Source organism: Eurosta solidaginis, chromosome 4 (assembly GCF_040869045.1).
Source record: "Eurosta solidaginis isolate ZX-2024a chromosome 4, ASM4086904v1, whole genome shotgun sequence".
Lineage (NCBI taxonomy): Eukaryota > Metazoa > Arthropoda > Insecta > Diptera > Tephritidae > Eurosta > Eurosta solidaginis.
The window spans coordinates 103,373,632-103,397,936 of NC_090322.1; the positions used below are offsets into that span (position 1 = coordinate 103,373,632).

Genomic DNA, 24,305 nt, shown 5'->3' on the forward strand with positions numbered 1-24,305 from the left:
TGTGAGACAGATACATAATTCTCAACGGAATTTTATGTATGCGAGAACAGTTTATCCGATTTAATCATGTTGTCACTACTGACTGTCATATGACAATCAAATAATTATCATGGTTGTTTTCTTATTTTTTAAATTTCGCCATTTTCAACCGACGAAAACCATATAAAAAATAAGTCTAAAAAATGAAAAAGAGAGCATTTCAAAGCTCCATGCTAAAAGAAAAAAAAATGTAAAATAATATTAAAAAATACCAAAAGCTGTCGGAATGTGTGGGGCGCACTCAAAAAATTGATACGCGAAAAATAATAGTGGTTAGTGGTGATTCATTTTTAAACGTGTTTCCGCATGAGGAAAGCGCTCTTCTGTTGTTTTGTTATTTTCTGAATTTAAATTGAACATTCTGAACTCGAATTCTTATAAAACTATTTATTTTAAACAAATAAGATACACGTATGCTCTTATCACGTACAAAATTAAATCGTAATGAAATAAAGTTAAAAAAAAGCAAAAAGCATTGTTTCATTTTTGGCGGAATATAACAATGGTCATTTATGATAGTATAACAGTCAAACCTGATATCTACAGTAAACTATCATTTATGACACTTTTTGATAGTTAGAGTGTCAGCACTGATCCAGGAAAATGAATGAGAGTGAGCAGTACGGCTATATACTTAACCAGTAGGCCATGTTGGTGTATAAGAAAGAGACAAAAACTCACACGTACACAGTTGTTTACATCACATTTGCGCAAGTCCCCTTAAGTTTGTGATAGAAAGTTTGTATGAGGCGCTGATCGTTAGGTTGACATTGCTGACAATCAGATGATAGTCATATGATAGTCAGTATTCTTGTAGGGTCCACAGCCGTATGAGCAGGGATGGGCGTGAGCCTAGCACCTGCTAAGGGGCGATTTAATGGTGACTAAAGGCCCCATTACTGATAAATAGCATAGACTTGACTTGACTTGGCGAAAACTTGGCAACTTAGCCTTGATTATACTCCACTTAGCGCATACAATCTGGCATCATAATCAATAAATGTCAATTTGTATGACAAAATTTCAGAATGAAATGGAAACAAACAAATGGCATCTCAAAATGTAAACCTCACTTAGAACTTACATAGAAAATCAAAATTCAACAGACTTCTAAGCCAAGTTAAGTGTTGCTAAGTTTTGAGTAATCAGTAACATGCAATGTTAATTTAACAGAACTGTAAGTGACAGTTCTCAAGCCAAGTCAAGTCTATGCTAAGTATCAGTACTGGGGCCTTTGTAAACATAAAGCCATAACCAGATAAAACAGCTGATCAAACCTTCCTTCTGGAAATCAGTGTAATCGATTAATGGTGCCATACCATAAGTAGGTGTGATCAGCTGTTTAATCTGGTAATGGCTTTATGGTTATGTCACCATTAATTCTCCCTTAAGCGGTCATATGCACAAATACTAACCCAGACTGCACATTCAAGAGTTCAAAATTGCTGAATGGAAGAAAAAGAGAAAAAAACAAGAGCTAAAGGAAAATTACGTAATAATTGCCCATAAAAAACAGCTGAACTAACGTTTACATGCGCAATGCGCCACCTTCTATAATTCCACCATGGATCATATATGTATACCATGAGCAGCCTTGCCATATATATTTTTTTTTAAGTCGTCAGACACCTCCAAAAAATCGTCAAAAATCGTCAACCAAAGTTGAGCTAGGACAAAGTTGGGTTATTACAAGGGGACGTACGATTGTATTCACCGGAAACTGAAATGAGATCGCCGGATTTCAATCAACAATATTAACTTTGAAAGCGAAAAGGTACCTGTTTTCAGCAAGTTTAACAATTATTTTTCTTTTTTTTTCTTAGAGCTCGAATCGAACCTCACATAAACTCCTATATCATTTTAGTTTCTTAGTTATACATTTTCGCTTAAATTTTTTGTTTAGCATATTTATTTGCGGTTCAATATTATAACAGGAAAAGTTATTCTATTTTAAATAATCAGTCTCCAGAGGGTTTCGGATTTTTGTTTTGTTTAAATTTATTTTAGCTGAAGAGTGTGGCAAGCACATTAGATCTGCAACGATTGCACATAAATTAGAAAAAGCGTATGTAGAGACAGCTCTTTTGATAGTAGAAATAGTTTTCCAAAAAACTTCTGGTGGAACCTTAGAAATACCTTCAAAATATGTCTTAAGTTCTGAAAACTTCAATTCCCTATACTTGCTATCAATATCCTGCACAATTTTCTGATCGATTGTGTGCGACAAATGTTGTAAGACCTAATGCAAAGAATCAATTTTTTTCCAGCAACTTCTTTGGGATCCATGAAACTTAAGTTGCCATATTTTTTTTTAAATAAAAACGCTTTCTAATGATCACACAGTTCAATATAAAAAATAATACAATGTTGTTTAAATTTGATTTCTTCTTGCTCGGAAATGTTAGAGGCGATAAAGGCAGCGATACAATGATATTTTTCATATAGATGCGTTTAACACAAGCTTATGCATTCCAATAACATCGCCACAATCAACCAAGATGTTGCGTTTGTAAATATGAAGAAACTTCAGACTTGGCAATTGAAGTTTATTACGCCGAGCCCGCTCACATACAAAATTTCGCGAAGCGCTGTTGTAAACATTCTCCCTATACAACAAAAATACTTACTGACATATTTTGTGTCGTATTCCATTGTTATATTGCAGTTTTTAATTGTGAAAAATGTTAGAAAATTTACCAAAAAGTGGGAAAAATAATTTCAATTGCAAAATGTGCCAACACCCTTAGCCAAAGCAAATGTCAAATTCTTCTTCTTATGATTTGCTTGGAACAAAATTGGGGAGTTGGCTACATTTCAATATCAGATGGCGCCAGTGTCCCTCATTCTACCATTCTCCATAAAAGCCCCGACACATAAGCATATTTTCATATGGATGAGTTTAACATATGCTTATGCATTATGAGTAGATTGCATGTATTTTTATGGAGAATGATAAAATGAGCGACACTAGCGCCATCTGATATTGAAAAGTAGCAAACTCCCCAATTTTGCTCCAAGCAAATCATAAGAAGAAATTGACATTTGCTTTGGCTAAGGGTGTTGGCAAACTTTGCAAGTGAAATTATTTTTCCCACTCGTTGGTAAATTTTCTAACATTTTTCACAATTAAAAGCTGCAATGTAACAATCGAATACGACACAAAATATGTTAGCAAGTATTTTTGTTGTATAGGCAGAATGTTTACAACAGTGCTTCCCGAAATTTTGTATGTGAATGGGCAAGGCGTAATAAACTTCAATTGCCAAGTCTGAAGTTCCTTCATATTTACAAACGCAACATCTTGGTTGATTGTGGCGATGTTATTGGAATGCATAAGCTTGTGTTAAACGCATCTATATGAAAAATGTCATTGTGTCACCGCCTTAAAATACGTACAATCTACTCATGTGGCGTCGCAGCTAAAAAGTGGACTATTGAAATCAACGGGAAACGTTCAAATTTGTTTAGTTAATGATTTCCCATACGTTTATTTCTGAAGAAATACATAAATCAATACAACGTTGAATATTAGGCACATTTTCTGAAATACTCACCGCAGTTCACGTCCTCCTTCTTAACTTGTTGCGACACCAATGGCATTCAACTACTTTTACAGTAAGCAATTGAGCTCGTACGAAGGAGAAACGCAAAGTGTGGTGAGTTGACATGAATATTTTAGAACATTGAGAACAAAAATGTAATGACAGCAAACGAAATAACAGAAGGAGACGAAATACTCTTGCCAGTGTTCGGTATTTAAATGAAGAAAACTTATCGAGTGTGGATTCATAACATCCCCCACCCCGTGAATCACTATGTTTCACCATTTTCGACGTCAAGCACGGCTAGTTTGGATGTCGGACGACGAAGAAGGCCTGCTTTCGTTCTGATGTCAGCTCGCCTTATTTCACCATCGACGCCTTTATACACTCGTTCCACTACTCCACGGCACCACTGACGTCGCGGCATACCAGCATCGCAAATGAAGGCGAGGTCGCCCTCCGTCAACGGTTTTGTTCGAGCACACCATTTGACGCGCCTGGTTAATGTGGGTAAATACTCAAGTATCCATCGTTTCCAAAAACGCTGCCGTAATTGCCGCGCTATTTGCCACTGTTTTCGTAATGTCCATGTTTTTTCTTCCGGCTCAGTTAGCCGCAGAGTGTTCGCGGTATTAGCTGTACCCAACAGGAAGTGGTTAGGCGTAAGCGGCTCATCCTGGTCAGCTGATGTTGCTACGTGCGTTAACGGACGGGAGTTGACAATATTTTCAGCCTCTATAATGGCGCTTTGTAAGGTATGCTCCCGAGGCGACATTTCTTTTAACATATGATACAATGCTCGCTTAACGCATTTGACCATCCGTTCCCAAATACCTCCTTCGGACGGGTTACTTGGGCAGTTAAAAATCCACTCAACCCCTCTGCTTGATAGTTCACTCTGCACCTTCTCACAGTCGAAAACCTCGCCGAAACGCCGAGCTATCTGGTCGACACCCGCAAAGTTCTTTCCGTTATCGCTCCGAATTCTTACAGGTACTCCTCGACGATTGATGAAATTTCGAATAGCCAAAATGCACGAATCCGTCGTCAAGTCATGCGCCACTTCTAGATGTACGGCGCGAATGGTTAAGCAGGTGAAAAGTGCTATCCACCGCTTTTCTGTCCGCCGCCCAATGGTAACTGTTAGCGGCCCAAAATAGTCAAGTCCAGTGTAAGTAAATGGACGGACAAACGGCGTCAATCGATCCACGGGAAGCTGACCCATTATTGGCGTAAACGGTTTAGCACGCTCCAACTTACATACCTGGCAACTCGCTATCACCTTTCGCAACTACCGCCTTAGCTGGATGATCCAGAAGTTTTGCCTTATATCTCCGATCGTAGCTTCAATATTTTGATGTTTCATACGCTGGTGGTAATCGCGGATAACAAGCGTGGTAATTGCATGCTTCGCAGGCAGGATAATCTGATGAACCGCCTCGAAGGATAAACAACTTGCAGCTTCGATTCTCCCACCTACACGCATAACCCCGTCGCTATCCAAAATCGGCGATAGGCTTCGAATCGTACTATCAGTAGGCGCCATCTGCTTTTCCTTTAGGTGGCGTATCTCTGAGGAGTAAAAGGCAGCTTGAGCCTGGCGACATAGTAGCTTCTCAGCTGAATTTAACTCCGAACTGGTTAAACCGAATTGTTCCTTTGGATCCGATTGATGGCGCACACGCTTGATAAATCTTAGAACCCACGCAGTTGTTCTTTTTAAACGCATATACGACGAAAAACGACTGAAGTCGATGAGGTCCGAGTTGGTAGCTACGAGCAGGGAGGCGGCCCCAACGGCTTCGGACATTGCAACAGGATCGGTGCGATCACCAACATCTTGCGGCCAAAAACGTTCTGCTTGTTTTAAAAACGCAGGTCCTGTAAACCATCGCGATGTGGTGGCTAAGTCGATGTCTTGAGCACGGCGTGTAGCGTCGTCCGCAACATTGTCCAGAGTTGAGATCCATCGCCAATCTTGGGGCTCCGTCGTGGCAAGAATCTCTGCCACTCGATGCGCTACGAATGGCTTATATCGACGTTGTGAAGACTTGATCCAGCTGATCACCGTTGAAGAGTCGCTCCAAAAAATGCTCGAGTGAACTAAAACTTTATGTTCCTGAATTACCATCTGCGCCATACGCATCCCAAGCACTGCTGCTTGTAACTCAAGCCTTGGTATCGATGTTGTTTTCATGGGCGCGCACTTCGTTTTGGCACATATTAAGGCGGTTCGTATGCCTTCGCTTGTCGTGAATCGCCAGTAGCACACAGCGGCATTTGCCTCCTCACTGGCATCCACAAATACGTGGAGTTGTAGCTGCTTCGAGTCATATTCAGGAAAGTAATGACGCCCAATTTGTACCTGAGTGGCTTTATTTACATTGGCTTTCCAGATTTCCCACCATGTGTTCATATCAGCAGGAATCGACGTATCCCACTCAAATTTTTCGGCGCCAGACTTCGCGTAGTAGCAGCTTCGCCCCAACCGTGAGGTGGCACAAGAATCCTAAAGGATCAAAAATTGACATGACGTAACTGAGCAGCTCTCTCTTTGTCGGCGATCGACTTCCCTCGATTACATCTTTTTTCACACGCGGAAACCTGAGTTCATACCTGAAAGCATCATCTTGCGGCTGCCAGAACATACCTAAGACTTTCGTCGCTACTATATTTGATCCGCCAAAGTGGAAGTTCTCTTCAGCGCTATCACCCTTTTCCCGGAGTGAGTTAGCCACATTAGACGAATTTGAAATAAAACCACGCATTTGAAACCCCCCTGCTCTATTGATGTCGCGCACCTGCTTGGCAACACGAATCGCTTCCTCAACTGACTGGAAACTGTCAACAAAATCGTCAACATAATGGTGCTTAATTATAGCTTCCACGGCGCGAGGGAAAGTTTCTTTGTGTTGTAATGCATTTAAGGTTTTTACGTACTCTGCTATACAAGGCGAGCAGGCGGCACCAAAGGTCATGACCTGCATCTCGTAAACGTGGGGCTCATATCTGTCATCCATCCTCCACAGAAATCTCTGCGCGTGTCTATCTTCTGGCTGCACTAAAACTTGGTGGAACATTTCTTTAATGTCACCACAGACTGCGACGGCGCCCATTCGAAAACTAAGTAAAACATTCGCCATCAGCTGGTAATCTTGTGGCCCTTTTAGCAAATAAGAATTCAGCGACACTCCCTCAACGGCTGCCGCTGCATCGAACACTAGACGTAACTTTCCTGGCTTGTTAAGGTTTACGACTGCGAAGTGAGGGAGGTACCATACCTTCGGGTGAGGCAAGTTGATCTCGGCGGGTGTCAGCTTCCGAACGTAATCGCTGTCTATGTACTTCTGCATAACGCCTTTGTAAGCGTCGGCAAAATTTGCGTCTTTTTTCATTATTCGCTCGATCCCACACAACCTTATTTTAGCCATTACATAGCTATCCGGCAACTGAACACAGTCGCTCTTCCACAGCAGGCCCGCTTGGTATCTACCTCCTACTCGCTTAACTGTGGTCTTCAAAATATTCTCGGCTCGTGTGTCTTCCTCACCTTTCACGGGCGGTGCCACTCTGACTCCGAAGTTTTCAATATCGAAATATCGATGCATCATTTCGTGTAGATTATCATCGTGAACTTGGCTTACGTGCATACACTTTGCTCTTGGCAGATTACTTTGGCTGGTTTGCCCAAATACGACCCATCCTAATTTCGTGTTTGCTGCAAAAGGACCGCTGTGGCTAAGTTCTATGGTTCCAAAAGATAGTCCTAAATGGCAATTGTCTAACCCTATTAATATTTTAGGCGTTGCATTGTTATAAGACTGAGGCTCGATGTGAAAACTTTCTTTAATTTTTGCGACTTCGCAAGCCCTAAGGCTTTGAGTTGGCAAGTTGAGATTCGAAACGGCATAAATGTGGCGTAATTTATGCCTCTTACTCATACCCTTACCGCTAATTTTTAACTCGACCAAACTGGCAATCTCTTGCGTGGTTCTTTCCCCAAACCATTGTTATGGTTACGCATTTACAGTGGAAGCAGTAAGGAAGGCGGTCGGCATGATATGTTGGTGCACAGTGGCTAGTCATTGTCGGCTGGGGCGGGTCCTTGCCAACCTTACTGTTCCTGCGCCATAAACAGAAAAAAAGTTCCTATCATGCCTATCAAAACTGAAAGCTGTCAAAATCAAAAAAACCTGACAGAAGCGCAGAGACCGACTCAAAACGCTTATATATTCAAAAGAAAACAACATCCGGCCGAACCGGATGTCACGGACAGACCGTTGACATTCAAAAATTTAAATTCAAATTCAAAAAAAACTGACGCAAAAAATACTACCGAACCGGACATGCCGGTTACTAACGCTGAAAACCAAATTCAAAAAAAAAACCGCTGAAAAAGTTAAATAAAAGGAGGGAAATAAACAAAAAGGGCCGAATATACAGAGGGGCGCCGCGGGTGTTGTTGCGACGCCCGGTGCTTAGTCCCACCCTCAAATAACCATGGCCACCGTCGCACCTAAAATTCCGGTGGCCCCTTACCTGTTGGCCCTAAGTGCCTCCTAAATAAAATTGAATGCCAGCATTCCCATTTCAATTACAAAATTTATTTATAATTCATCTTCCTTTTTGTTTCGCTATTAACTACATTAACAACAACAAAAAAAATAATATATAGTACGGGTGGTATTAGGCAAAATGAAAATTGTATATATATATATAATCATGAATAAATAAATTAACAAGGAAAAATTTCCAAATTCTTATTTGGTGGTACGTACTATTAAATGTTTCTTAGTAGTATTGTTTATTCAAATTTCAGGCTTAGAATAACTGTGGCATTAGGATGCAACAAGGCTTAGTTGTACTATGAATTCCTCTTCATATACGTACATACGTAACTTGGAAAAGAAAAAAAAAATATAAATACGTGGAGGGGGTTCGGATGTAAAAATGAAATTTGTGCAGCAGGCCTACTCACATTCAAGTTTATCGCAATCCCTAATTAAATCCCGCTCCAAAAACAATGCGAACGCTCAAATGTCGGTCAATTATCTTGGTTAGATATAAGGTATGGTATATAAAAAGAAATTCAGACATAGGTACATAGTACATTTGTATGCATACCTAGATATGAACAAACAAGCACATAACTAATTTAAACTAATACTTATGACCCCTTTTTTTTTCTTATTGATTTGGTTCTGTGGGTCATACACTTCACCTTTCATTAGTTATGTCTTTGATTATTTAAAAGAGAAAATGTTATTGCTAATAAAATTTGAAGTTTCCTATTTGCAACTGCATACTTTGTATGCACATTTTTCAGCTATCTATACTCAAATACATGTAGCTTTATTTTGGCTTCTGTTGCGTTTTTCTTTTTGATCGTGCATAGTGCTAAGAATGCAGCAGCAAGTTAAATGAATGTATATTTAATATGTATATAAAAAAAATGAAAATAATTGGGCCAACATTCTGTTATTTGTATGCGTTATTTAATGTCTTCACTTGTTTTAATTTGCATGAACATTCTTACATATCAATGCAACATTTATGTACAAGTATGTATGTGTGTGCATATGCTTTTTTTTTTTTTTTTGAGTATATGCAACGTACATCAATTAATTTCATCATTATGTAATTGGTAGTTATGTTTTCCTTTGTTGGTTTTATAAATCCTTTAAAAGTCCCTTACAGGTACATATTTGTATGTATGATTCTTTGTAATAGTGCTTGTTTTAGCTGAGTATCAATACTTCATAAAATATATACACATATGTACATAGGCGCATACTAAAACATTGTTCGATTCGTTATCTGAAAAACTTTTTGCTATGTTTTGTTTATGCGTTTTCTTTTTTTTTTTTTTATACAAATATTGCCGCTTTGGCGCTCTTTATGTCGACTCATGTATATGCGTCATTATATGCGATTAATGCTTAATTTGTAATTTTGTTACATAACTAAATAACTAGTTTCTAACTACGTTGGCAGCGACTCACCCGGTATGCTGGTACTTAGTTAGCCGGTAAGAGGCTGTAGTGTGGGCTTCTGCCGGCGTGCTTCCTGATGATGTCGTTGTTCTTGTTGTTGCTGGTGAGGTGTTTGCGCCGTTGTTGCTGCAGGGCTGTAGTTGTTGTCGAATCTGGTAGTTGTCGGCGCTATTGTTGCAGCACTGTAATTGCGGCCCTGCTGTTGTTGTTGTAACTGGTGGCTTCTGTAAGTCTGGTGGTGGTTGCGCGTGTATTTGGCGGAGTCCCGTGGTAGTTGCGCTCGTGGTTGGCGCGGTCGAAGGGGGTAGCGCCCTTTTGCGGTGATAGAGCGTGAATTTTGCGCTTGTGGTGGTAGCGCGCCAGTGCTTGAGTGGCAGTTGTTGGTGCTTTGTGGTAGCATGCGGCCTTAACGCGCGGTAGTGATGCTGTTGGTGGCGCTTGAGGTTCCCGATTTTTAAGTGTGGTGGAAAACCCTTTTTTTTTCTTTCTATTGTTGTTGTTGCCTCTCGACTTTCGCAAATTTTCTTACACCACCCAAATTCACGTTGTTTAATATTCTCAAATTGAGCGCATGTACAGTATTTAGAATTTCCTGTTCTGGTTGCTGCTCTCCAGCCTTAGTGCATTTAAATTCATCTTTCGACGAAACTATTAGCACTTTTGGCGTAAGGAATTTAGGTGCGTTGAGCTGATGGCAGTTTCACGTTTAGATATGGTTTTGTTTTTTCAACCTCGATGCAACCATCTACGCCCATAGTTATTTCCACATTGCTCATTCGCTTGTATTACCTTGGTTGTGCAAGCTAATCTCACCAATTATAGCCGCCTGCCCACAACCGATCCCAACGCTAGTGGCAACCAAAAATTTTCCAACTTCAAAAAATAAGGTTAGGATCTTCCAACCAAATTTTTCTTTTTTCCGCAACAGATCAAAAACGTGCTGGCTTCTTTTTCTTTTTTCCGCAACTGATAAAAACGTGCTGGTTTCTTTTCTTTTTTTTTTTCTCTCGTGATGGCCGCGCTGTCTGTTCCCTTCTTTTCGATATTTTTCTTTCTATCGCCCCTTTCACCACATCGCTAGGTGTGTTCGCGTGAACATGCTCCCAAGGGGATCATGGCCGTAGACCGCAGCAGCAGACCGTAACACCATTGTACATTAAGTTCGCATTGCTTTCCGCCTACACCTAATTCATCGACTATTCCCTTGTCTACCATAGTAATAGACGAACCTTCGTCAAGCATCGCATAAGTATTATAATGTTTATCTTGGCTATATAAAGTTACCGCGACTACACGGAACAATACCGTATCAGGCTTACTTAGTGTCAGCGTACAATTTAATACGGGTTGAATGGGGTTAGACTCACCTTCAACGCGCTTACCTGGTTCCGTGGACCTAGAGTTCTGATCGAATTCATGCAGTAATTTGTTGTGCCATCTTTGGCATCCATTTGCAGCGCACATTACGCGATTACGACATTCGCGAGCTGAATGACCGTTCTTCAAACAAGAAAAGCATAGATGATGACGTTTAACCTCTGCCCATCTATTTGCTACATTGCTTTCTAAAAACTTCTTACACGTATGAACCTTATGCTGGCCCCGGCAGATAGCACAAGTGGCAGTACATTTGAGCCTATCCTTTTCTACTTTGACGTTTACTTTGTTATTGTTTTCAACAGCATGAAAGACCACTCTACTACGACGCCCCTCACAGTCTTGCAACGTACAAACTAAATTGGCGACTTCGGTTAGCCAATTGCTAAAATCGGCTATGGTTGCGTAAGGCTTTATTGTAGAAGCATATTTTGCCCAATCCATCTTTTTGCTCATTGGAAGCTTGCCGATTAATTCGTCTAGTAGAGAAGGATTTGCAAGGTGCTGATATCCATTAACTGACTGCAAGAATATAGCGAGGTTTTTTGTTTTCGACGCAAAAGGTATTAACTTATCGATGGCTGCTTCGGAGATTGGAGGGATTTCTCTAACCTGACGAAGTTGACTTCGAATTAACAATTCCGGCCGCCCAAACCGAATCTTTAGTTGATCCATCATGGCGCCGACGTTGTCCGGGTGTATGAGCAAAGATTTAACTACCTCTCTAGCTTCACCTTTCAGGCTTTTTAACAAACGTTGGTTGTTTTCCAGATTTGTGTAACCATAAACTGCAGTGGATTGGTAAAAAACGTTTGAAAACAATGGCCAGTCCTCGGGTCAGCCACTAAATTCTGGCAGGTCTTGAACTTTTCGTGGCGCTGAGTAACTATTCGACATGTTCGGCAGTTGCTTTGGCGGGAGTCCATTTACATGTGAATTTGGGTACGCTGATGTCGTTATGGTCTGACCAGACGACTTAGCTACAAAACTATTTGCATATTGCGAAGTAGGTGCACGTGCACTTGTGGGGGGAAGGCTATGAGTATTGGCAAAGACATTCCCGTGTGAAAAATATGGACTTACGCTGTTTTGCATGTTACCGACAGAAAATTCTGGAACAGCGATATTGCTAGGTGTACCGTTTTGCGCTTCTAAGAAGACTGCGACGTCGCTGCTCTGAGCTCTGCCGACAGTGGCGTTCGACGTCGGCATAGCAGAGTAGCCGCTAAGGCGCAGACTTTCTTCATATGTTGCGCGCTGGTTATTACTTTCCCTTAGTTGGGCTTGAGTATCCCGCAGTTGGGTTTCCAAAGAATATAATTTTTCTAATAGAAAACTCACCCGTTGATTTTCCATATTTCCTAACCCGGCGGTATGTGTGGTGATTGGAGTGAGTACACTGACTGACCTCTGTTGATCTGTAGTGACGGCGGTGTTGCTGTTGGTGCGGTTTGCTTCGGTAGTTACTGCTGTAGTGGTGGTGTTAACCAACGTGGCGGTTATCGGATGGGCTGTCTTGGTAGCTCCGGATGTACTAGGAGTTGATGAGGCACTCTTAAGCAAATTCGTTGTTTGACTATTGTTATCCATACTCGAGGATACAGATGTTATTGGTGTTATATTTTCGTTAGCTAGGCGGGGGCTTCTTCTCGGAGGAGTTCGATGCATACCTTACCGCAATATTTCACTGGCAAGGCTATTTCGTTAAGACTTAAGAAAACGATCGTAAAAAATAAACAACTAATAAAATACTAAGTAACATTTGTAGTCAAAGGTTTGCCTCTTGTCCAACGAGAAATGTGTCACTTCTTATGCCAATGTAATAATGACATCTGCTTTGAAAGCTGACTGCGCGGTTCCCAACAGTCGTAATTTCATGTATGTACGAGAATTTGATGTTCTATGTTACGGCGTCGACAAATGCTTGACCATACGCTGGCTGCGTTGGCGTTAACGAAATGTACAATATTGGCGGCCGCAAATTTTAACACAACACTCGATGCGGTGGTGTTAATAAAGTTTTGTCGCTGGCGGCGACTACGTTTGGCTCACAAATTATCTTCGCTGGCTGCGAATGCTTTTGCTATGCAAATTATCGTCGCTGGCTGCGACTGCGTTTGCTATGCCAATTATCTTCGCTGGCTGCGACTGCGTTTGGCACACAAATTATCGTCGCTGGCTTCGACTGCGTTCGCTATGCAAGTTAACGTCGCTGGCTGCGACTGGGCTTGGCACACAGATTACTTCGCTGGCTGCGACTGCGTTTGGCACCCAAATTATCTTCGCTGGCTGCGAATGCGTTTGCTATGCAAATCTGTTGGCTACTTCACGTTTACTTTAACATTTGTCGCTGGCTGCGACTGTGTTTAACAAAATGGCTGCTGGCTGCAGCTGCATTCCAATACAAATTCTTTGACAGTGAATGCGCTGCGAAGTAAAAATGTGGCGTCGCAGCTAAAAAGTGGACTATTGAAATCAACGGGAAACGTTCAAATTTGTTTAGTTAATGATTTCCCATACGTTTATTTCTGAAGAAATACATAAATCAATACAACGTTGAATATTAGGCACATTTTCTGAAATACTCACCGCAGTTCACGTCCTCCTTCTTAACTTGTTGCGACACCAATGGCATTCAACTACTTTTACAGTAAGCAATTGAGCTCGTACGAAGGAGAAACGCAAAGTGTGGTGAGTTGACATGAATATTTTAGAACATTGAGAACAAAAATTGTAATGACAGCAAACGAAATAACAGAAGGAGACGAAATACTCTTGCCAGTGTTCGGTATTTAAATGAAGAAAACTTATCGAGTGTGGATTCATAACAACTCATAATGCATAAGCTTCCCTGCAAAAATCGTGTGACCAAAAACGCACACAGCCACACGAATTTTTGACAGGGGTGACGATTTGGAATGAAAAATTGTGCAATGCTTTCCCACAATGTATCGTGCTCTCTCGCACCTATTATTTTCAAAGGGATAGCAAAATACGTCATTTTTGCGTGCGAAAAATCCGCCATTTCTAATTCTGCAGAAAAGTGGAAAATTTTTTCAATTTGTGTGATTTACATTTTGCAGAAATTAATATACGCATTCTTTAATATTTTTTGGTCTACTAAAGTGTGTTTTAGCAAAAAAAACTCATATCAATGTGTGCATGTTTATAAAGAAAGAAAGTGAAATATATAATAGCATGGTATAAATAATCGTGAGCAATTCTAATGCAGAATAGTAAATTTTGATTTCCACATACATACAAGAAAAAAATTCTTGTTACAATTAACATTTATTATCCAAAATTGAAAAAAAAAGATTAGAAAATTCGGTGTAAAAAACGGCTATGTGTGCAATAAAATAGCCTCTCTTGATGAGATACCCCTCCATGGTCTCCATTAATTATTGTGACGGAGGTGTGTTTGCAGCAGCAAAGTGAACCCAAACAGTGTAGGTCGTGGTGGTTGTTGTTCGTGGTCCGCATCAACTGGACCAGGTGGGGCAATGACGCCACATCCAGTTATACCAAGGTATATACCACAACAGCAACCGGGTAATGCAAGGCCACGATAGCAGCAGCAACAACCTCCCAAGGCTGGCTATCATCTTTGATTTATAAAAAAACAGTGTTGTGCATCTTTATTGCTTAAATATTTCCTCTGTTGAAACAGTTTCCAAGATTCACTGTTCAACGAAAGCAGCAGCCAGCGTATGCCACCACCGAACAGCTGATAACAAAAACTTGGATGCACAGCAGTTTAAAGCCAAAATGGAAGTTGAGGAAATATCTGAAAATAAGGTAAATATATGTTTCGCGTTATTAACAAAATCGCCCTAAATTTTATGAATTAACAGATCGCTACGAACGACAAAGCACCCGAACGTGTGATCAAAGAAAGCACTACAGAAATTATTGCCGGCGGGGCCGTATTCTACAATCCAGTACATGAATTTAATCGTGATTTAAGTATTTCAGTACTTAATGTATACTCAAAGCGGTTGATAAGAGAGCGGGAAGCGGCGGCGCATAAAAATCCACAAAATACAAAAGAAAGCAAGCAATGCTAATGACAAGAAACCATACACGGTTGGTGGTGTAAAATACGACGATGGACTGCGAATATTGGAAGCGCTTGCTGCAACAAGTTTACGTAGCATAAGTTATGCAAAAGAAGTAGCAGGCGTGCGTGAAATTGTTGCAAATGATCTATCTAAGGTGGCAGTAGATTCCATTAGCGTAAATATGCGACACAATGGAGTGGAACATTTAATTGTGCCAAGCGAAGGGGATGCAATGTAGGTTTGATATACAAATCAATAGCTAGTGATTTAACTGTAATAATAAATAATAAAATTCGCAATAGGACTCTCATGTACCTTTCAACTTCATATGAGAAGCGTTTCGATGTTATAGACCTAGATCCTTATGGTTGTCCGAATCGCTTTCTGGATGGCGCTATACAATCACTGACGAGTGGGGGTTCATTACTTGTAACTGCGAATGATATGGCTGTGCTGGCAGGCAATACGCCTGAAGCCTGCAATGCCAAATATAGTTCTGTGCCTTTGCGTATGAAATGCTGCCATGAGATGGGATTGCGTATACTATTGCATTGCATTGAAACGCACTCTAATCGTTATGGAAATATATTGAGCCACTTTTGAGCATTTCTGCCAATTTTTATATACGCGTATTTGTGCGTATGCATAGTAGTCAAGCGAAGTGTAAATATAGCATGAGGTTGGTATACAGCATTTTGGCCTTTTACCACAATCCAATTACTTACCATATCTTTATATTATGAACACAGCAAACAATGAATAGTATTTCAATGCACTGGTTGTGATACCTATACGCTACAGGCAAAAGGTATTGTAAAAAGCAAGATCTCAGATAAAGGCAATGCGGAAGAAAAATTCGGTATACCAACTGGACCAAATGTTAATACAAATTGTGCGCATTGCGGTGATAAACATCATGTAAGTTTCAACTATCCCACTTAAGTATTTAAACTCGAATAAATCAAATTTTTTCCTTCTTACTTAATTGGTGCTTAACCGTTTAAACGGTTATGTCCGTTCAAAAAGGCGCGTCAGTCGCTTTTTCAGAGGGTTAACTGGCACCAATTGTTCACACCAAATTGTTTCTTATATTCTCAAATATAGATGGGCGGTCCACTTTGGTCGCATCCCATACATGATCCAACGTTTGTTGAGGAATTGCTACAAATCATAGAAGAAAAACCGCTAAGTGATTTGGACACAACGTCGTTTAAAAGGTGTGTTATCGGCGGTATGCCTGAACTTGTATTGGGTACATGAGTTTTTATGTAAAAAATATTCATCATATCCAACATCAATACCTCGCATTCAATTGTGGGCGCTGTACGCACTACATTGGGTTCACGTAATATGGACAAGCATATTGTTGATTCCAGTGGTAAGGCCACAATTTCAAATGATGGGGCAACCATTAAGAAATTATTGGATAAAATAATAACACAACGTAGCGTGCTCAAGTGGTATAAGCTTATCTGGAAAAGATATTTCGTAACGAAAACCCTGGAAGATTACCGCGCCTTGTCTGCTGTGGTTCAACAAAATATAACTTGGATATTTGTTGCTCTTTTTCAATTTTCCTGAATACAAATGTCTGGATTGGAAAAATTTCAAGCAAATAAAGCTTGGCGTGCAAAAGTCAAGAAATTACTTGTCATGCAACGGTAAATGCTTATAAATATATCATTAAAATTGCATGCTTGTTTATGATGAGCCATTCGAGTGAGCATGGAGATGGATGTTTTAAATACTGTAGAGTAAATTGGCTTACTATATAAGAATTTGTAATTTTTCCAAATCTTTGACTAAAAAGTAGCTACTAGCTTGTAGAACTTTATTACTTTACTTTTAAAAAGATAAATCACTTTAGCATGGTAATATATACCTATTATTAAAAATTAATACAAACAATATCTTCAACATTTTTTTCTCGATTCACGAACACATTTAGAAAGGCTACAACGCCTGCTAAAGAGCCGGTATCTTGCCAACGCTTTAGCTTGGATTTAGAGGAGGATCTACAAACTTTGCTAGAAGCACGCGCAGCTCCTCATGTAGCGAATGTGGATCAACACGAAAGTAACGTTGCTGTTAGCGGAAATGCAATGAACAAACTATTTGAAATGGAGGATGAAAATAAATCCAACAATGCAAACACTATAAAGAGGATTCCTTATAATTTTTCAACTAAGGCATCTTGTGACGAAACTATTATATTTGAATGCCAACAGCAACGTACGTCTGATGAAAGTTTTATGGCTCTGGAAAAAATGTGTTGTTGTTGTTGTTGTTGTAGCAGTGCTTCGCCCCACCTAACAGACGCGACCGATCACAAACTGTCATCAATATCCTCTAACGGGAGTCCAAGGAAACTTGCTGTTTCAACAGGGGTGGACCATAGGGAAAGGGGTGTTAGAGGCGTTGGTTCCACATTACAATTAAACAGATGGTTGGTGTCATGTGGGGACACATTGCAAGCGGGGCATACATTTTGTATGTCGGGGTTGATTCTGGATAGGTAAGAGTTTAACCTGTTACAGTATCCAGAACGAAGTTGAGCCAGAGTGACACGCGTTTCCCTGGGGAGTATTCGTTCCTCTTCCGCAAGTTTTGGATACTTTACTTTGAGTACTGGGTTCACCGGGCAATTCCCGGCATAAAGGTCCGACGCCTGTTTGTGGAGTTCACCAAGGACCTGCTTGTGTTTTTTCGCTTCATACGGCTGTGTTCTCAGATGCCGTATTTCCTCATAATGCTTACGGAGATGACTCCTTAAGCCCCTAGGCGGTGCTGGCTCGTCAATCAGATGTCTGTTGGGATGCCCAGGTTTCTGGGTATTCAACAGGAACTGTTTGGTCAGCATCTCGTTTCTTTCCCTGATGGGGAGTATTCTCGCCTCATTATGTAGATGGTGTTCTGGGGACATAAGAAGACAGCCCGTGGCAATTCTGAGAGCAGTATTTTGGCAGGCCTGTAGCTTCTTCCAGTGGGTAATTTTTAGGCTTGGCGACCATATGGGTGACGCGTAGCACGTAATCGGCTGGCTAATTGCTTTGTATGTAGTCATGAGCGTTTCTTTATCTTTTCCCCAGGTACTGCCAGCAAGGGATTTGAGGATTTTGTTACGGCTCTGAATTCTCGGAACAATTGCGGCTGCGTGCTCACCAAAATGTAGATCCTGATCAAACGTCACACCCAAGATTTTGGGGTGTAGGACAGTCGGTAGCGTAGAGCCATCGACGTGGATGTTCAAAATGGTCGACATTTGGGACGTCCATGTTGTAAATAAGGTCGCGGAAGATTTAGTCGGTGATAATGCCAGGTTTCGCGAGGCGAAAAAATGTGTGATAAAACAGCATCCGATCCTAACAGCACACTATTTAAGTACATACATAGCGAGAAAAAGGATATGGTTAAAGAAGATGCTAAAAAGCGCAGCGCCGATGGAAACTATTTTAAAATCCCTTGTAAACAAGGTAAGTGAATATACAACATATTGAAAGTTGATAAGATTACGTGGTATAAATTTAATAATATAATCTTAGAACTACAAGAAATAGATGAAGAAGCACAATCACTGCAACGTCTATTGCATGACTTATGCGTACAGGAGCAGCATCAATTGGATAATGAAACTCCTTTAAAAAGTATTGATGTAACACTACTAGAAGATATTGAAGCTCCATCTAAAATGTGGGACTCCACAATTGTGGGCGATACCACTTTACAAACTTCACCTTTGAAAATGGTGAGACTTCTCAGACCATCTACTATACTAGAGGAAAATTGCGAAGATCAGTCTAATAGTTCTTTGGGTGGTGATGATGCATCATCACACATAAGCTTTCAAAACGCTCAAAAAGGCAGTGAAACTTCAGCGACAACAAGCTTTTAAAAAAAAAGCTTTATCTATGCGAATACTGCGAATGCACCTTTGCTGTAAGCGATCCAGTGCTGTCGCATTTACGTACACATCTGGTCAAAAATATTCATAGATGTGAGTTTTTCCCATCAACTTTTCCTCACTTTACGGAGTTACGTACGCATTTAACTACGCACAAAGACGAAGATCCAGAAACGCGGGGGAGCGAAATATGACAGCCTTAAAGGAGGAGGAGGCTAAATTAAAGCAAAATTTGGCCACTAAAATTCAGCAGCCGCCAAAACCCAAACGAAAATATACATGCAATTTCTGCAACAAGGGTAAAGGTTTATAAGACTGTGATTATAAATGATATTCATTTTACTGATCGTTAATTCACAGATTTTACAACTTCATCTAAGCTAAAGCGCCATATACGTATGCATACCGGCGAGCGACCATACTCGTGCTCAGAGTGTGGGAAATCATTCTCATTGAAATCGTAAGAATATACAATAGGGTTCAGAGTTTGAACGGCCGGCAGTTAAAAATGGATTTATTTTAAAAGTTAATAAAAAAAACTTATATCTAAACATATCCGTAAAACGAAAGGCACAAAAACAAAAGCTCAGTAAAAATGGGACAACTAAATGAAACCTTATATCCATATCGCCTGCTGATTGGAATATCACCCGGTTGTTGTTGTAGCAGTTAGGTGGGGCGAAGCACTGCTCAACAATATCACCCGGTCTCGGGTGCCGTTTCGAAAAGCACCTTTCTCAGAAAATATTTGAATAACCCCGTATATTAGAAAAGCCCTATCACAGAATTCGGTTGAAGAATGCCCTAACTCAGATTTGGCATCAAAAATGACCGATCTGAGCTCAAATACAACACATTTTGACAATAGATGGAGTGTTTATGAAACAAATTCTAAGATAGGGCGCTCTTCAAACGAATTCTGAGAAAGGAAGTTTTTGGAACGGCAGCCGAGATTTGGTGATATTCCACTCAGCAGCCGATATGAATATATGGTAAGTCTCATTTTTACCGACCTTTCCTTTCCTTTTTAAAAATGTGCTTAACAAAACTTTTTTCTTTTAATGCACTCTTAAAATGAATCCATAAGCAATGTAACGTTAACAACTTTTTCATACTTGTTTTTTGATTTGTATTGAGAGTGGCGATTTTAATATTAGAACGGCTAATTTAGACAATTAAAATAACAAAAATTACTACAAAGCCAAATTTTAGTGAGGACCTCTAGTTTACCATAAAAATATTAAAATTAAAATTCCCCATCTATCCTATTCGAGCTAAAAAAAAAATTACACGAGGTCAAAGGTTGCCTTAATAGCATCGCAGAAAAATTCCTCCAATTCTTTTCTCCTAGAGAGAACAATAATTGGGGAATAGGAATTTCGAATCTTCGAAGTCAGCTGATTTGCCAAATGAAATTTTGTTGCGCATTTCTATTTTTGTTAACAAATTAAAAGTTTAGTTATTGTTGCGAATTTGTTTAAAATTGAGAAAAAAAATATAAGCAAAGCAACAGGGAGCAACAAACGAATGATGCAACTATCTTTCACACGTTGTTATTGTAGCAGTGCTTCGCCCCATCCAATAGGTGCGACCGATCAGAAATTATCATCAATATCCTCTAACGGGAGTCCAAGGAAACTTGCTGTTTCGACAGGGGGGATCATAATGAAAGGGGTGTTAGAGGCGTTGGTTCCACATTACAATTAAAGAGATGGTTGGTGCCATGTGGGAACACATTGCAAGCGGGGCATACATTTTGTATGACGGGGATGATTCTGGATAGGTAAGAGTGTAACCTGTTACAGTATCCAGAACGAAGTTGAGCTAGAGTGACTCGCTTTTCTCTGGGGAGTATGCGTTCCTCTTCCACGAGGTTTGGATACTTTTCTTTGAGTACTGGATTCACCGGGCAATTCCTAGCATAAAGGTCCGACGCTTGTTTATGGAGTTCACCAAGGACCTGCTTGTGTTTTTTCGCTTCATACGGCTGGGTTCTCAGGAGCCGTATTTCCTCAAAATGCTTACGGAGATAACTCCTTAGGCCCCTAGCCGGTGCTGGTTGACCAATCAGATGTCTGTTGGGATGCTCAGGTTTCTGGGTATTCAACAGGAACTGTTGGTCAGCATCTCATTTCTCTCCCTGATGGGGAGTATTCGCGCCTCATTATGCAGATGGTTTTCTGGGGACATAAGAAGACAGCCCGTGGCAATTCTGATAGCAGTATTTTGGCAGGCCTGTAGCTTCTTCCAGTGGGTAATTTTTAGGCTTGGCGACCATATGGGTGACGCATAGCACTTAATCGGCTGGCTAATTGCTTTGTGTGTAGTCATGAGCGTTTCTTTATCCTTTCCCCAGGTACTGCCAGAGAGGGATTTGAGGATTTTGGTACGGCTCTGAATTCTCGGAACAATTGCGGCTGCGTGCTCACCAAAATGTAGATCCTGATGAAAGTCACACCCAAAATTTTAAGGTGTAAGACAATCGGTAGGGTAATGTCATATGATCGACATTTGGCGCGGCCATGTTTTAAATAATATCACCGATGATTTGGTTGGTTACAATATCAGGTTTCGCAATGCGACAAAACTGGAGAGATTGGGGAGATAGCTGTTTATTTTATTACAAAGCTCATCGGTGTAGGAAACAATAGCATAGGTGTAGAAGCAATAGTGACTCCTTCTGGTGGTAAAGGTAGCTATTGATATGTAGAAGTAAAACAGAAATTTGATGAATATGAGATTTTTTTAAGTTATTGCAAAAAGGCGTTGAGGATTTTTAATATCTTACGAGGTACCTTCGTACATGTTTCTAAGAATGAAGAATGAGACCTATTCAAACTTCGCTATACTTTAACATACGATACTTTACCCCATTTTAACACAACTATCATTTATTGATTTTATTAAATTTTATAAAATGTTTCTTCCTCCACAGTTCCATTTCCGTATTGGATGGTAAATATGGCTTTCGCAATTTCTCCATCAATAACTGACAAGGTGGAAAAAATCTATGAGTGTAAATCGCAACATATCTTGGTCGAGCGTTTCTTCAATAGCTCTCTAGTGGTGATGGTGACAGCAGAGAAACCCAACTGTTTGCAAATGTTACAATATATCAATTGCGTCTACGGCTCAAATACCCACAGTATATGAATGAATCGAACGCACCTAATTGTCTGCCTAACGGATAGTATACATATACATCAAATCGAAAATATTGCATCAAACGAACTGGGTCTGAATACTGAAACAGTACACATATTCAAAATCGATGAGGAGGCTGTGATGATGGTATAGGGTGAGTTGTTGAATAACATACGAAAACCACTTTAACCCATCTATATATTTGCATTACAGCTAAAGCTTTACAAACAGCAAAAATTGCTGGCGCCAAGCAATTGGAAAAGGCAGTGAAGCATTCATCACACTGTACGGATGGTGTAAAGTTAGAAACTGCTGTTGTAACAGCTGCCACCGACACAACGGTCATATCTACTTCGCCGAGTAACGGCTCGTCCGACTATCTATCGAAGACAGTATAATCATATCTTTTGCCAACACAGGTTAGCAATGTGCTTGCACAGGAAAAGATTTCAATTGGAAAACAAAAACCAATTAAGAGAGTTTATTTATTATTAAAGTATTTACTTTTCTTTATATCAACAGTATTAATTTAAGTTGCAATATCACGTACATATATAATAAGGGATGTGATACGATTGCTGTCGGAATTAGATTTGAAACCAATCATTACTCCTGCTAAGGGTTGTAGAATTATTGCTTGAATAATTAGATTTAGAACAATAATAAGTCTGACTTAATTACAAGTCGTACATTTTTAAATTCATCAATTACGACAGCAATCGGATTCTACGACACCTCTGAATATTCTTGATCTGAAAAAAGAGTAAACCTAATCTGAATTTCTACTAAGCTTTCAGTTGTAGATTATTCAAATAATTGGAGTTTTTTCTAAAGCTTAAAATTATATTCTGCTCGCTTAGAAAAGATTTCAATTGGAAAACAAAAACCAATTAAGAGAGTTTATGTTATTATTAAAGTACTTACTTTTCTTTATATGAACTGTATTAATTTAAGTTACAATTTCATGTGCATATATAATAAAGTATGTCGTGGTACGATTGCTGTTGGAATTAGATTTGAAACCAATCAATACTCCTGCTAAGGGTTGTAGAATTATTGCTTGAATAATTAGATTTAGAACAATAATAAGTCTGACTTAATTACAAGTCGTACATTTTTAAATTCATCAATTACGACAGCAATCGGATTCTACGACAACTCTGAATATTCTTGATCTGAAAAAAGAGTAAACCTAATCTGAATTTCTACTAAGCTTTCAGTTGTAGATTATTCAAATAATTGGAGTTTTTTCTAAAGCTTAAAATTATTTTCTGCTCGCTTAGAAAATATTTCAATTGGAAAACAAAAACCAATTAAGAGGGTTTATGTTATTATTAAAGTGCTTACTTTTCTTTATATGAACTGTATTAATTTAAGTTACAATTTCATGTGCATATATAATAAAGTATGTCGTGGTACGATTGCTGTTGGAATTAGATTTGAAACCAATCAATACTCCTGCTATGGGTTGCAGAATTATTGCTTGAATGATTAGATTTAGAACAATAATAAGTCTGACTCAATTACTAGTCGAACATTTTTAAGTTCATCAATTACGACAGCAGTCGGATCCACGACACCTTTGAATATTCTTGATCTGAATTTCTACTAAACTTTAAGTTGTAGATTATTCAAATAATTGGAGTTTTGTCTAAAGCTTAATATTATTTTTTTGCTCGCTTAGAAGAGATCGGAAAACAAAAACCAATTAAGCGAGTTTATTTATTATTAAAGTTCTTCTGTTTTATATGAACTGGATTAATATAAGTTCCAATTTCATGTACATATATAATAATATTGAAAATAATAAATATTGAAAATTCAATTTTTTTGGTTCATATTTTATTCATATGGCTGCTCCAGGTAAAGTAAATCTGCAGGTAAAATTATATATGGCGGTTATATAAATGGTAAAACCGCAGTAAAATTGATTGTCAAATGGCTCGAAAATGTAGAGTGAAATGACGGAAAAATGACCGCCAATTGACGAGCATTGTGACGTGGGGTGACGATTTGGAATGAAAAATAGCATGTTGACAAATTGAGCTTTCCCACAATGTATCGTGCTCTCTCGCACCTATTATTTTTATAGGGTTAGCAAAATACGTCATTTTGCGTGCAAAAAAACCGCCATTTATAATTCAGTAGAGACAGCAAAACATTTGGTGGTGGAAAATTTTTTTAGTTTTGAGGGTTTTAAGTGGAATATCTCCGGAAAGATTTAAAATTAAGAGGGAGCTCTCCAGAT

The 24,305-nt window shown here is 39.5% G+C and overlaps 1 protein-coding gene across 4 annotated transcripts; it reads left to right on the forward strand.

Annotated features, from left to right (window-relative positions):
* Window positions 1-13,977: 13,977 nt before the first annotated feature.
* On the forward strand, window positions 13,978-23,052 carry LOC137250083 (uncharacterized). Of its 4 annotated transcripts, none has more exons than XR_010952719.1 (10): window positions 13,978-14,749; window positions 14,806-15,246; window positions 15,315-15,691; window positions 15,762-15,930; window positions 16,117-16,390; window positions 18,102-18,485; window positions 18,555-19,212; window positions 19,274-19,373; window positions 21,849-22,204; window positions 22,271-23,052. XR_010952719.1 is itself a non-coding variant. In XM_067782347.1 (10 exons), exons 6-7 carry the CDS (start codon window positions 18,350-18,352, stop codon window positions 18,902-18,904), a joined length of 486 nt encoding a protein of 161 aa, XP_067638448.1. In that variant the 5' UTR covers window positions 13,978-14,749; window positions 14,806-15,246; window positions 15,315-15,691; window positions 15,762-15,930; window positions 16,117-16,390; window positions 18,102-18,349; the 3' UTR covers window positions 18,905-19,212; window positions 19,274-19,373; window positions 21,849-22,211; window positions 22,271-23,052. The 4 variants fall into 4 exon arrangements, 2 of the variants coding, with proteins under 2 accessions (XP_067638448.1, XP_067638450.1); XM_067782347.1 differs by having other exon boundaries at window positions 21,849-22,211; XR_010952718.1 differs by lacking the exon at window positions 19,274-19,373 and having other exon boundaries at window positions 21,849-22,211.
* Window positions 23,053-24,305: the final 1,253 nt, after the last annotated feature.